This window comes from Lampris incognitus, chromosome 3 (genome assembly GCF_029633865.1).
Source record: "Lampris incognitus isolate fLamInc1 chromosome 3, fLamInc1.hap2, whole genome shotgun sequence".
Lineage (NCBI taxonomy): Eukaryota > Metazoa > Chordata > Actinopteri > Lampriformes > Lampridae > Lampris > Lampris incognitus.
Window position 1 is genome coordinate 27,066,247 of NC_079213.1, and position 13,627 is coordinate 27,079,873.

Here is a 13,627-nt window from a genome sequence, read left to right on the forward strand (position 1 = left end):
CATAGAGGAATCAAACAGCCATATAGGAATCAAACTGAGTCGCAGTTTTAGAGAGGAATTCGTGTGGTTTTTCTGTATTTTCTCTTTGCCCTTCCACGCCACTTTCTGTCGCTTAGAGCCGCCTACTATTTGCACATTCCCACTCTGGACCTTCTCACAGTAAAACCCAGCACCGAATGTAAATACATTTGCATTCGGTGCAGAGCCGTTGTTCTGACAAATTTTCCTAACATGCCTAGTGTGACCCAAACCGAACCCTAACCCGCGCATGTGCAGTAACACTTGGGCCCACTCACTAGGTCGAACGCCGATCCTTGCCTCAATTGAGTTAACGGGCCTTAGTTTGATTTCAACACAGGGGTAATCATTTAGATATGGATGCACAGAGAATCCCGAATCCCGCCTTGGGGGAACGTGAAAGACGTGATGGGCGATTAGGCTAAACCTTATTTAGCTCCATTTTATCCAATACGCCATTGAAAAGCAGACAAGGGATGAAAGATTAGTTCTCGATTAAGATGTCCAACACCCCCACAGTTGCTTGCTGAGAACACAGAGTCCCCCTCCCCCGTTAGGTAAGGGCGAGTTTAGATGATGAAGATGCCTCATTGTGAAGACATAGGCGGATTATGAGACAATGGGCCCCTGGGCACGGACGCGTAAAAGCGCCCCCAGCAGGGCAGGTACACTGACTCGCAGCCGACAGCACAATAACCCAATTAAAGCCAACGGCAATCAACAAAGACATACATTCACCTTGAGTTTCCTGCAGTTTTTCAGTAGGGATTTTGGGGCTCTGTTATTGCCATGAAAGACGAAGCCCTTTTGAGTATGCGACAAGAAATGCAAAGTTAATAACAGCGATTTCGCGCAGAGGCTCTGGCTTAGGGCCCCCCTGAGCTCTTGGGGCCCCTGAGCCCGGTAGACCCGTTCAGTAATCCACCCATGGAGTTAAGTGAAGTGAGATGTAATCTGTTTCTGCATGGATCCTAAGAGGACGGATCTGCAGAGCAAATCTGATGTTGATGGATGGGATAAGACGCGTGCCTGCTCTTTCTAACGTGACAAATGAGGGATAGTGCTGCCCCCGTGTGGCGTAAAGTAAACAGCTGATAAGGAGGACAAGGTTTATTCTTCACACAAGCGATCCACAATTAACAAAATGATGCAATGATCTGGTAATGAGGCAGGACTAAAAATCCCCAAACTTAACATAACATAAACTGAACACCCAGGCTGGGGGGAAACTCTGAAAAACTAAAGGGAGACAACACATGCATAATGCACTTATTTATCCTCGATAATGATCTTGCATTGAAACCCATGCACTCGTTTTCTAATTATATCAGAGTGACCCAGCAAGACGAGGCTGGAGAAGAAGCCATAACAAGTGGAAAGCAATTAATTTAATTAGCCCTCGTGAAACTCCGTGCACATGAATAGAGATATGCTTTTCATTTCCAGCATGCTGCTGATAGAAATCTGGCAAGTGAGCGATAGATGGAGCTTCATTATCTTTTCTGCCCTCTCCGAGAGTATTTACTGCATCTTATCTGCCAAGCAGTTTACACATCAAAAGCAGAACAGAACAGGACCAACCAGAGCAGAGCAGAACAATGTGTTCAAATAATGCCAAAGTGTGAGAGACTAAAAGAAAAGAAAATGATATTGCATAGTGTAGTGCGAAAAAGAGGGGAAAAGCTGAAAGAAGACGTGTAGTGTGAAATAATACATGATCTTAGGTTGAGAAATGTGCAATGCCTGCTCCCCCCCCTCTCTCTCTCTCACACACACACACACACACACACACACACACACCTTTACTGTGTTCTGTATCTTACCCAGATGCCCCTGTCAGCCTCGTCCCTTGCCCAGGAGGGGCTGTTATCAGTTCACAGATAGCGCGCTGATACCCACGGGGTGCAGGAGCACCTTCCCCACCTTTTATTGTCATTATGTAAGGCAAATCAGAAGGAGCCCTGGGTCGCTGCCAGAGGGATCTGTACCTTTACCTGGCCTTGGGCAGACCATCAGCTCCTCTTTACAGATCTGCTTCCTCGGCTGCCAGGGCACATAGACAAGACGCACACCCCACAAAACACAGAGACAGAAGGAGTGCAGACAGCCAGACGGACGGAGGACGCCAGACACACCTAGCCATGGGCTGCTGTAACAGAAGGTGCGGGCTGATTGCCGGAGCCGCGTTTGGGGCGGCGGTCGCAATTCTGGGAGGCATCCTTATCCCGCTGGGGAACAGCGTCATTGAGGGGACAGTGGAGAAGGTATGGCGCTGGGTCTCACCCTGGGTTCGGTACAGAGAAGAGAGACAGAGAGAAGGGAGAGGGTGTGCATGTCATGTGCATGTGTGATTATGCAGTGATCAAGGTGAACCAGGAGAAATGGAGAAAAGAAAGAGAGAGAGGTGTACATTTCATAAAGCTGTGTGACAACCAAGCTGGTAAACAAGGGGAAGATACAGGAGACGTGTGTGTTTCAAAGACACAGCAAGATGGAAAATAAGACGGGGGGGGGGGGGGAGTAATTGAGTTTGTTAGCTGTTGTTTAATTTGGGAGATTGGTGTCTTTCGTCAAAAAGGGGAAAAACTGCTCAGATGTGTAAGCGGCAGGGCTCTTGGCCTATTGGCAATCTTCTGGCTTGTTTAAAAATAGATTTGTCTGTGTGTCTGCGGCGTACAGGAAGCTGTGATCGAGCCCGGTACAACAGCATATGAGAACTGGGTGTCTGCAGGGGCGGTGGTGTACCGGCAGTTCTGGCTCTTTGACGTGAAGAACCCTCTCGAGGTTTTGCAGCATGGCTCAAAGCCTGTGGTGATAGAGAAAGGACCTTACACATACAAGTAAGGCCAATTCACTTTGCTCCTTCGGGCGTTTCATCAGCAAAATCTGTGCTCCTGATTCACACTTGGTCTAAATTTTGACATATCTCCGTATTTCCACCTTTTGTTTTCAGTCATATATGCATGTGGATGTTGTTCACCTTCTCACCTTGCACCTGTATATATATATATATATATATATATACACTACCGTTCAAAAGTTTGGGATCACCCAAACAATTTTGTGTTTTCCATGAAAAGTCACACTTATTCACCACCATATGTTGTGAAATGAATAGAAAATAGAGTCAAGACATTGACAAGGTTAGAAATAATGATTTGTATTTGAAATAAGATTTTTTTTACATCAAACTTTGCTTTCGTCAAAGAATCCTCCATTTGCAGCAATTACAGCATTGCAGACCTTTGGCATTCTAGCTGTTAATTTGTTGAGGTAATCTGGAGAAATTGCACCCCACGCTTCCAGAAGCAGCTCCCACAAGTTGGATTGGTTGGATGGGCACTTCTTTGAGCAGATTGAGTTTCTGGAGCATCACATTTGTGGGGTCAATTAAACGCTCAAAATGGCCAGAAAAAGAGAACTTTCATCTGAAACTCGACAGTCTATTCTTGTTCTTAGAAATGAAGGCTATTCCATGCGAGAAATTGCTAAGAAATTGAAGATTTCCTACACCGGTGTGTACTACTCCCTTCAGAGGACAGCACAAACAGGCTCTAACCAGAGTAGAAAAAGAAGTGGGAGGCCGCGTTGCACAACTGAGCAAGAAGATAAGTACATTAGAGTCTCTAGTTTGAGAAACAGACGCCTCACAGGTCCCCAACTGGCATCTTCATTAAATAGTACCTGTTAGAGCCTGCTTGTGCTGTCCTCTGAAGGGAGTAGTACACACCGGTGTAGGAAATCTTCAATTTCTTAGCAATTTCTCGCATGGAATAGCCTTCATTTCTAAGAACAAGAATAGACTGTCGAGTTTCAGATGAAAGTTCTCTTTTTCTGGCCATTTTGAGCGTTTAATTGACCCCACAAATGTGATGCTCCAGAAACTCAATCTGCTCAAAGAAGTGCCCATCCAACCAATCCAACTTGTGGGAGCTGCTTCTGGAAGCGTGGGGTGCAATTTCTCCAGATTACCTCAACAAATTAACAGCTAGAATGCCAAAGGTCTGCAATGCTGTAATTGCTGCAAATGGAGGATTCTTTGACGAAAGCAAAGTTTGATGTAAAAAAAATCTTATTTCAAATACAAATCATTATTTCTAACCTTGTCAATGTCTTGACTCTATTTTCTATTCATTTCACAACATATGGTGGTGAATAAGTGTGACTTTTCATGGAAAACACGAAATTGTTTGGGTGATCCCAAACTTTTGAACGGTAGTGTATATATAATTAAAAAACAAAATTCCACCTTTTTCTCACAACTATATCCGGTCAATTACCCCACTCTTCCGAGCCATCCTGGTTGCTGCTCCACCTCCTCTGCTGATCCGGGGAGGGGGGGGAGGGGGGGCTGCAGACTACCACATGCCTCCTCCGATCATGTGGAGTCACCAGCCACTTCTTTTCACCTGACAGTGAGGGGTTTCGCCAGGGGGACGTAGTGCGTGGGAGGATCATCCTATTCCCCCCAGTTCCCCCTACCCCCTGAACAGGCGCCCCGACCGACCAGAGGAGGCGCCAGTGCAGCGACTAGGACACATACCCACATCCAGCTTCCTACCCGCAGACACGGCCAATTGTGTCTGTAGGGACACCTGACCAAGCCGGAGGTAACACAGGGATTCGAACTGGCAATCCTCGTGTTGGTAGGCAATGGAACAGACCGCCACGCCACCCGGACGCCCCCCTAAAATGAAATATTTTAATGAATCAAGTTAACACAAGGTTTCACTCGGGTCATTTGGTTTATCAAATCTAATGTGATTTCACATATATTTGCTATTCAAGAAGGGTCTATTTATTCACCATCTGTTCCCCCCTCAGGACAAGATACTTACCCAAAGAGAATATCACATCCAACCCCAATTTCACTGTGTCCTTCCTGCTCCCTGCGGGTGCCATCTTTGAGCCGTCCATGTCAGTGGGACCCGAGGAAGACGAAGTCACCTCGCTTAACCTGGCTGTGGCTGTAAGTGCGGCGATGGCAGACCCCTTCATCCGAGTCAGTGGTTTCTGGTTCATTCGACTTAGCTGTGCCGTTAGTGGGGTTTTCCTTCCTCAGCCAAGACAAGCTAAGCCAAGTCTAGCTGAGCTGCATTGCGGTAGGTCCAGCAGGAAGTGTGGGTACACCGCCATTCACTCACACCAGGTGGAGGTGTCCGCTGGAAACAAGCATGAGGGGGGGAAAAAAATTAGCTGTGCCAGCGTAGTTTGGCCCAGACTGGCAAAAAGGTGCAAAAAGGAGATGTGCAAAAAATACAGAGGGCCACATTTAACATCTTTTTAGTGGTGCAAATAACCTTGTGAGGTGGCATATGACAAAACTAGAGGCCGATGATGAGCTCAGCAAAAAACAAAGGGGTTATGTAAGTCATAGCAGGCTATACTTAGTCAGGTATGGTTGAAATCTGAAAATGGAGAGGCAACAGGACTGAACTGGATCCTGCTGTAATCAAGACAAGAGACTGATGACAAGGCTGTTGTGATGGAATAGGTGGTCTTTGTGGCCCGCTGAGGCGTCCTGGTTACACATTTACAACCTTTGTTTATGGCACATTACATGTAACACCTTTCTGAAAACCGATGAGGGAAAACAAGACAGCGTGAGCAATTATTTTTCTCCGGTGTGCTGACACTGTAAATTTTTACTTTTACTTTTTAATTTCGACTGCAAATACTGTGATTTTATATATATATATATATATATATATATATATATATACACATACATATATTTATTTATTAAGATTTTTTTTAGCTTTAACTTAATCTATTATGTCATATTCTGCAGCTTTTTTGAGGTTGAACTGATGCCTAAGCATTTCATTGCCTGCAATGTCTGCCAGGCTGTATTGCTGTGCGTTTGACAAATAAATAGTACATGAAAATGAACAACTGCAACACATTGAAACTCGCTCTCACGTGCGAGTCATTATGTAGTATCTGCAGTCATAAAACAGGATTGTTTTTCTGGCTTATCTACCAACTGCTATTGCAGCAGTTTTACGAACACGTTACATTTTAATTTAACCCCACTGCCAATCAGATAGTTCGATTTCGCTGACTGTTTGTGTTTTCAAAGATAGTGACAGATGTTTTTGCTCTTTTCAGGGAGCCTACTCACTGGTTCCCAAAGTGCTGCATATTGTTCTGGACCGTTTGATCAAGACCACCAACTCCTCCTTGTTCCAGCGCCGCACCGTCAAAGATATCCTGTGGGGTTACACAGACCCAATACTGAAAGGGACCGTGGGAGTTTTCTCACCTGTAAGCAAGCAAGGATATAATTGCTTTCAGTTTCCACAATTGAGCAAAAAGTCTCTTTATTTACACACTTTAGCAGTGAGATGACATAAAACACGCCTGTTACTTCCCTAGTACAATGGTACCTACGATGGCTACTACAACATCCACACTGGAAAGGATGACATCTCTAAAGTGGGGCTTATTGACAGGTGGCAAGGAGAGAGGTAAATCTAAGTGTGAATAATGTTAATGAGATATTGAATGAGGCTGTACAGACTTGCAGAAGTTATATAATTACACGTCTCAAACATCAATCTAACATTATTCTATCCATCTATATATAATTAGATGAATAGCGAAATCAAGCAATCTGGTTGTTAGCCGTGGTATAATAACCGTTTACAACGGTGATGACGTCTAATTCCTTTACACGGTTCAGTATCACTCCGCTAGTAGGTTGCATAGCAACCCCCTCGCACTGTGTGCAGGCAGCCAGGAGGGCCTATTTCTTTTTTAAGAACAATGCTTTATGAACATATTAATAAAATCGGTCCTTCATGTTGCCATACTTGTCAACCGTTTCATTTAAGCAGTAGCTCACTCCAGGCCATGATATATGGTGATTACATCACAGCTTAAGGGGGTTGCACAACATAATCACAATATACCACGGCCTGTTGTGAGCTATCGCTTAACATCAGTATAAATCATAATGTCACATCGTATTTACATTTGGTGTATATTATAAATTGATTCTGCGTCACGTGCGTGAAACTTGATAAGCAAAATTTCCAGAATCCGTACAAGTTTAGAAAAAATATAATTTTGTGCATCATGCAAATTGGCATGCCGTGGCCTGACCGGTCTTGTATTTTTCCTATTAGGAGTGTACCTTTCTGGAATGACACATACTGCAACATGATCAACGGGACGGGTAAAGGTTACGACAGTAATATCTGCTGTTTGTGATCACAGACAACATGTACATGACTATGGCTACTGTGCACCAGTAGTAACAAGATCCTACAGCGCGGAAATGATGATCTCTCTGACAGAATTGTCGTTCTCACAGATGCCTCTTCCTTCCAGCCCTTTGTGGACAAGAAGAAGCCTCTCTATTTCTTCGCCTCAGACATCTGCAGGTGATGAGGATTATGTGTTTTCATATGACTTGAGGATGAATATATTTGATTTAAAGCGTCTAATTCTGTAATGAAACAAATACTCTAAAATCTCAGGTCTGAGTGACGCCAACGTTAATTTTAATGGTTTGGCTGTCTTACTGTTAGTAGCCACTGGGGGGCAGAGCTGGCCAACAGCAAAACCTTGGCTTTAGAAACTGTTCGTGCAATGTGAATTTTAAAAAAAGACACCACAGGTCGGTGGCGTTATGTTACGTGCTTTCCGTTGTGCTGGATACTGTAGGTTGACTGAGTCAAATCACAATGTCTTCGTAGTAAAAAGTTCTGGGCCTAACCTGTCCGCTGTGCTGTCGTCCTCAGGTCGGTGTCTGCCAGCTATGAGGCCAGTCTGGATTTGAAGGGGATCGAGGTGTACCGTTACGGCCTCCTCCCATCCACCCTTGCCTCCCCTGTGGTCAATCCAGACAACCACTGCTTCTGCAAGAACCGCTTGGTCACCAAGAACTGCACAGTAGCTGGTGTACTGGACACCGGCTCCTGTCGAGATGGTGGGTGCTGAACTCAGTTCACTTACACCCTAAACAGCGGTCAGTGATGGAAGGGCCCGGGACGGAGTAAAACTTGACACTTTACCATTTGACACAATTTGTAATCAGCCCCCATATGACTGCTTACTATTCATTTTTCATTTCAGCACTCTGATCTGTTTGTTAAGCCCTCGGTTGTTTTCCAAACAGGAGCCCCCGTCTACATATCTCTACCTCACTTTCTCCACGGCAGCCCGAGTCTGAGGGAGGACGTGCTGGGCCTCAGTCCCAGCGGGGAGCACCACTCCACCTACCTGGACGTGGAACCTGTAAGAACCAAGGATGAACTTTCACCTTCATCATACAATCCTCTTTCCACGTGGCTGCATTTAAGTCTAAATGAACCTTCTCGAATAGATTTTTGGGGGGGGATTTGTTTTGTCGCTGGTAGGAATTTTGTTGACACGGAGAGCCTCTCTAAACTTTCACAACCGGGACTGGCAGTCATTACACCAGCATGATTTGGATTTTTGTTCTGTTCTCCACCAGACTACTGGGTTCACGCTGAGGTTTGCGAAGCGACTCCAGGTGAACATGATGTATGGGCCATCCAAGATTATCAAGTGAGTTTACACAATTAAGTCATTTTCACTCGTCTTTCCAGAACCATTCGAGAGAGAATTGTTACGTAACTTACCCGTTTCCCCTCCAGGGTGCTTAAGAATGTGAAGGACTACACCATATTCCCTATTGTTTGGCTGAACGAGGTAAGATAGTTCAAAAAATGAACCCTGAGGACTTTTTTTGTGGTCAGTATTGTAGCGACCCTGTACTGTTAAGGGTGCTGATTGGCGGAGTCAGTTTGCCATCCCCCGGCTCTCTGCCAATCATGGGAACGCATGTTTATGTCGGTCAGTGTGCGTGCCTGTGATTGGTGGAGCAGAGGGCGACGGGCGGCTCGCTTGTTATTTATTGTTGTTTGTTGTTTTGCATGGCGGGTTGTTGAGTTAATTAATGGCGGTCTGTACGGCGTGGCTGTGGCCAATAGCCCGAGAATAAAGACGTCAAGTCGGTTGTGAGTTCTGCAAGTGTGATCTTCATAGCGGTTAACGCCACAGCTATGTTTCATCTGGGGAGTAGACGCTGGTCTCTCTCTCGCTCACTTTCTCCCTCTTCCTTCCCTTCATCTGTGCATCCAGACGGCTGCCGTGGACGATGCGACGGCAGACATGTTTAAGGATAAGCTCATCTACCCCATCACCCTGCTGGAGATAATACAGCTGACCCTCATGGTCGCGGGCGCCTCCATCTTCCTTCTCTGCCTTATCGTGTACTGTTTGCAGAGGACGCAGAATGGCCGACACCGAGGCAAACTGGTGTGAGCGGATGAGGCCAAAGCCTTTGTGTTATGTGATATAGGCGTGCGGCGCACAGTGGCGCCCCCAGAAATGTTTCATAGGGGTGGCCAAATGGGGCCCACTGAAAATCTTGGGGTCGCACACCAAAAGCCACGACTGAATTTCGGGAATTGTATTATGCTGTTGTAGTATACTGTATAGGCTCAATATTAGAGTTAAGAAAAATATACATTATTAATTTAAATGAACAGCACCTAATGTAAAATATCAGACAGAAGCATATTATGCATAATCAGAAGCATATTCTGCATATGTGACTCGTGGCTGGGGGGGGGGCAGCGGGGGGGCCAGGGATAGTATCAGGGTGGCCGTGGCCACCCCTTGGGGGCGCCACTGGCGGCGCAGTGCGTTCACGCTGCTATCGAACTGTGACCTTTCGGCATTAACCTGCACTTTTTGTAATTTCAGTATTATGTATAATGTTGAAATTGTATTCGATACCAAGGGAGGTATACCGTGATTTTGCTCAAGTTTTGAGCGCTGAATTTCTTTTGCAAATCATTGTTTGGTACGTTATGGATTTAATTGCTCGTTATTTGTTGTTGTTTTTTTAACTGAGAGGCGACCCCTTCAGGGAAAAGTCATCAAACCACTGTGGGCCTCCACGCAAGACTTCTTATACAACTTATCAAAGACGTGTAACTCATAACAGTATATCACCACTTATATGTTGCAATGAACCTGAGCCATCAGGAAAAAAGAAGAAGAAAGAAATGTTCCATTGGGTGAAATACTCCTGCCAACTTTCTCAGGGGACTGTTAACTTGTGGCACACAAGCCAATCAAAACTGGCTCAGGTTCTCCCCACAGCCGAAACGAACCCTTCTGTTGTGCGTGACAAAGCAAAATTATTCGGTTTCCTTTTCACCTCTAGTGGCCCATAAATCAAAATAAGGGTAAAAATTACCCTCGGGGACGATTATGCTGCGGCTGAGCGTGGTACTCAGCTTTGTCTGGTGAAGAAACCCAGCAGGATCTCTCACTCTCACACACGCACACGCGCTGTCTGTCTGGCTGTCTCTCTTCTTCTATGGTTTTAAATGACCTACTGCAGCCTCCCGGGATACTTCAATTTCCACTGTGAAGTCTGGAGCGCATGTGTAAGATATACAAGGAAACGTTTCACTGAGATTAAAGGAGACAGCTCTTAACGTGTCTATTTCTTTCTTTTTTTCTTTTTTGTGTGAATGTGGTGTTTGTAACAGGTACTGCAGTTAGTCCACACACTTCCCTTTTAAATGTATTTGGTTGGATGGATCGTAAGGCGGAAACAGCCCTCAATCTATCTGAGCACACTGTTAAAGCAAAGAATTTACAAGGTTGCCCTTTATCCCCCTCGTAACTATCAATATAGAACAATTTATTGGTCGATTATCGCGACACATGAGTCAGGCTATTAGGCTTAGATAGGCAAATGACGCACAAGAAGAATAATAATGTCATAGTTGAAGAAATGTTGATGAAAACGTAAACGGGCAATACATTTTGTGATCACTGGAGGGAATTCAAATTCATCTTTACTCCATTTATTCAGGCTAATATTACATTAATAAATAGAAATACATAGGTTCCATAATAACACTGAAATTGTACCAGCTTGACCGTGACATGATGCTGGTCACATGTTTTTTTTCTTAATCTTTATTGAAAGGGGAGGACAGATCTCTAACAAAGATGGGTTAGACTAGAGAAGGCGCCTTTTTGCAAAAAGACAATGTATCTCCGCAATTTGCGGACACAGTCGAGGTTAATCGATGAAACGAATGGAAACAATATACACACGGGTCAATCTGAAGACCCCCAGAGATGGCATGGCTTTAAGTTAAAAGGATGAAAAAAAGGAAAACACTCTGTACACAAACAAAATATAATCTCTATCTACATTAACTAGGCTGCCGAAAAACAACACAAACAACGCTATTCACATATATAAAATGAAAAGGCCTCCCTGACTCCTGTCTCACAAACTGTCCCGTAGATGATGTTCATGTGGTGATTTGTACCTACGCCCTCCTTGCTGTACAGTTGGTGGAAAACATGGGTTGAGTAGAGAGAAAATCCTCTTCCATCATCTCAAAAGAATGACACAAATATATGCAGACAACAAAGTTAAAATACCCCGAGGCAAATCGTCCCAAATGTTTTGCACCCACAACATTCGACTAATATGAGAGGGAGAGAAAAATAATCAGGAAATCCGACATTACAAGTTTACAACAGTGCACAAAATGTTTCTGATTCTCGTTGGTGTTCTGCCGCGGTATCAGTTTGAGCCAGACATCGTCTTTGGCTTTCCCACAAATTTATTTTCAATTCCAAACTTTTTTTCCCCCCATTTCTTTTTTAAGACCGCGTGTAATCTGGTGCTTTTTGTGTAACACGGAACATGATGCTGGAACGACTACAATGACTCCATACGAACCTCCAGAAGAGCCCTGAGAGATTTTGCCGAGCTAGTTCAAGATAACATTGAAAGGGGAATAAAATCTAGTGAAATACAATTATAATGCTTAGCATAAAAAGCAAGGGCGCTGACTAAAAACATGCACATTTCTCTTTCTCTCTTTTTCCATCGCTCTCGCTTCCCCTTCCCCATCTCCCTCTCTCCATTATCAGCATTTCTTCAACTTACTTCCCTTTTCTGACATTGACATATCTTACAGCCCCAATTTCCCTTCTTATATCTACAATACGATAGCATCACTCCTCTTAGTCGCGTTTCGAAGGTGTATCAACATAAGCAATATACAGCTGTAACCACTTTATTTGCAGCCATAAACTCCACTACGGCCATTTCGGTTTACGGAGTGACTGCAACGCATCACAGTGAAACTAATGGCCAGCGTCTGTGTCTGCGTTTAAGCTGTGCGTCCGTATGCGTCCGTGTGCAAGCGTGTATGTATATGTGTGTGTACGCGTGTCAGAGAGTGTCTTTCTGGGTAGCTCACAGTCAGCTGGTCACAGTACCTCATGCATACTGTATAAAATAAGACAAATCCAAGAATAACCTCGGCCCCCGCATCCACTCTGTCCTCTCCTGACATCCACGTTGCAGCTCTGTGGGCTGAAGGAGTTGACTAATAATAACCGTCTGTGCTGTTCTGAACGTCCTGGCAGGGTAAAGAGTCAGAGGGGCGGGTGGGGTGGGGTGGGATGGGATGATGGTGCTGGGGATGTGGGGCGAATTAGTTTCTTGGCTAGCTCTGATGCCCTCTTCTCTGTCAGACGTCTGGGAGGTGGTTACGGCGGTTGCGGCTCTTCCTGCGGTCCAGCAGGGGCTTGAGCTTGGCCAGGTCTCCTCTAAGTGGCCCCGGCGGCTGCAGCTGAGGCCGCAGGCTCTGGAGGTGCCTCCTCTCTTTGCAGTACTGCTGCACGGCCAGATTCTCTGCAGGGCTGAAGGCCGCCAGCAGGGCCTTGGGGTGCAGGGCGCTGGCCCACGCCCAGGGCGACTGCTGCTTGTCTGTCAGCATGCTCACCATGGCCTCACTCAGCACCCGCAGGCGGATCTTGGCCACTGTGCGCTTGAAGCCGTTCTCGGTGGTCAGGCAGTAGTACAGGCCCTGGTCGGACAGCTGGGCGGAGCGGATGAGAAGGCCGTACTCGGTGGAGAGGATCCGGTCGCTTAGCTTTACCTGTGGTGGGGGCGATTTGAAGTTGTGTCACAGTTCACATGGGTTTGTTAATAAATTGAACCAGGATAATCACCCCCCCCTTTTTTTCTCACCAATTGTATCTGTCCAATTACCCCAACTCTTTCGAGCTGTCCCGGTCGCTGCTCCACCCCCTCTGCTGATCCGGGGAGGGCTGCAGACTACCACATGCCTCCTCCGATACATGTGGAGTCGCCAGCAGCTTCTTTTCACCTGACAGTAAGAAGTTTCACCAAGGGGGATGTAGCGCGTGGGAGGATCACGCTATTCCCCCCAGTTTCCCCTCCTCCCTGAACAGGTGCCCTGACTGACCAGAGGAGGCGCTAGTGCAGTGACCAGGACACATACACACATCCGGCTTCCCACCCGCAGACACGGCCAATTGTGTCTGTGGGGACGCACGACCAAGCCGGAGGCAACACGGGAATTTGAACCAGTGATCCCAGTGTTGGTAGGCAATGGAATAGACTGCCATGCTACCCGGATGCCCCCAGGATAATCATTTTGAGTAATGGTTCATTTTGATAGCACGGACTCAACCTTCTGTGATCAACCTTCAGTTGATGATAAATTATAATAATGACACACACAGACTGCTCCGTTTTTTTTTAAAGCGGGTTTAAATG

The 13,627-nt window shown here is 45.7% G+C and overlaps 2 protein-coding genes across 2 annotated transcripts in view; one reads left to right on the top strand and one right to left on the bottom strand.

Annotated features, from left to right (window-relative positions):
- Positions 1–2,144: 2,144 nt before the first annotated feature.
- On the top strand, positions 2,145–9,616 carry cd36 (CD36 molecule (thrombospondin receptor)). Its single transcript, XM_056275603.1, has 12 exons — positions 2,145–2,282; positions 2,698–2,858; positions 4,843–4,987; positions 6,130–6,285; positions 6,397–6,488; positions 7,149–7,198; positions 7,337–7,406; positions 7,767–7,954; positions 8,144–8,262; positions 8,483–8,556; positions 8,646–8,700; positions 9,133–9,616. Exons 1-12 carry the CDS (start codon positions 2,160–2,162, stop codon positions 9,313–9,315), a joined length of 1,416 nt encoding a protein of 471 aa, XP_056131578.1. The 5' UTR covers positions 2,145–2,159; the 3' UTR covers positions 9,316–9,616.
- Positions 9,617–12,469: 2,853 nt separating this feature from the next.
- sema3c (sema domain, immunoglobulin domain (Ig), short basic domain, secreted, (semaphorin) 3C) overlaps positions 12,470–13,627 on the bottom strand; it is a 59,888-nt gene continuing 58,730 nt past the window's right edge. Inside the window, exon 18 of the mRNA XM_056275602.1 lies at positions 12,470–12,983. Coding sequence (XP_056131577.1) covers positions 12,573–12,983 — 411 coding nt within the window. The 3' untranslated portion in view covers positions 12,470–12,572. The remainder of the gene's footprint in view (positions 12,984–13,627) is intronic.

Coding starts and splice junctions, on each gene's coding strand:
- cd36 (XM_056275603.1), top strand. CDS start 2,160: ATGGGCTGCTGTAACAGAAGGTGCGGGCTGATTGCCGGAGCCGCGTTT. Junction 4,988..6,129: donor CGCTTAACCTGGCTGTGGCT/GTAAGTGCGGCG, acceptor TGCTCTTTTCAG/GGAGCCTACTCACTGGTTCC. Junction 7,199..7,336: donor CAACATGATCAACGGGACGG/GTAAAGGTTACG, acceptor TCGTTCTCACAG/ATGCCTCTTCCTTCCAGCCC.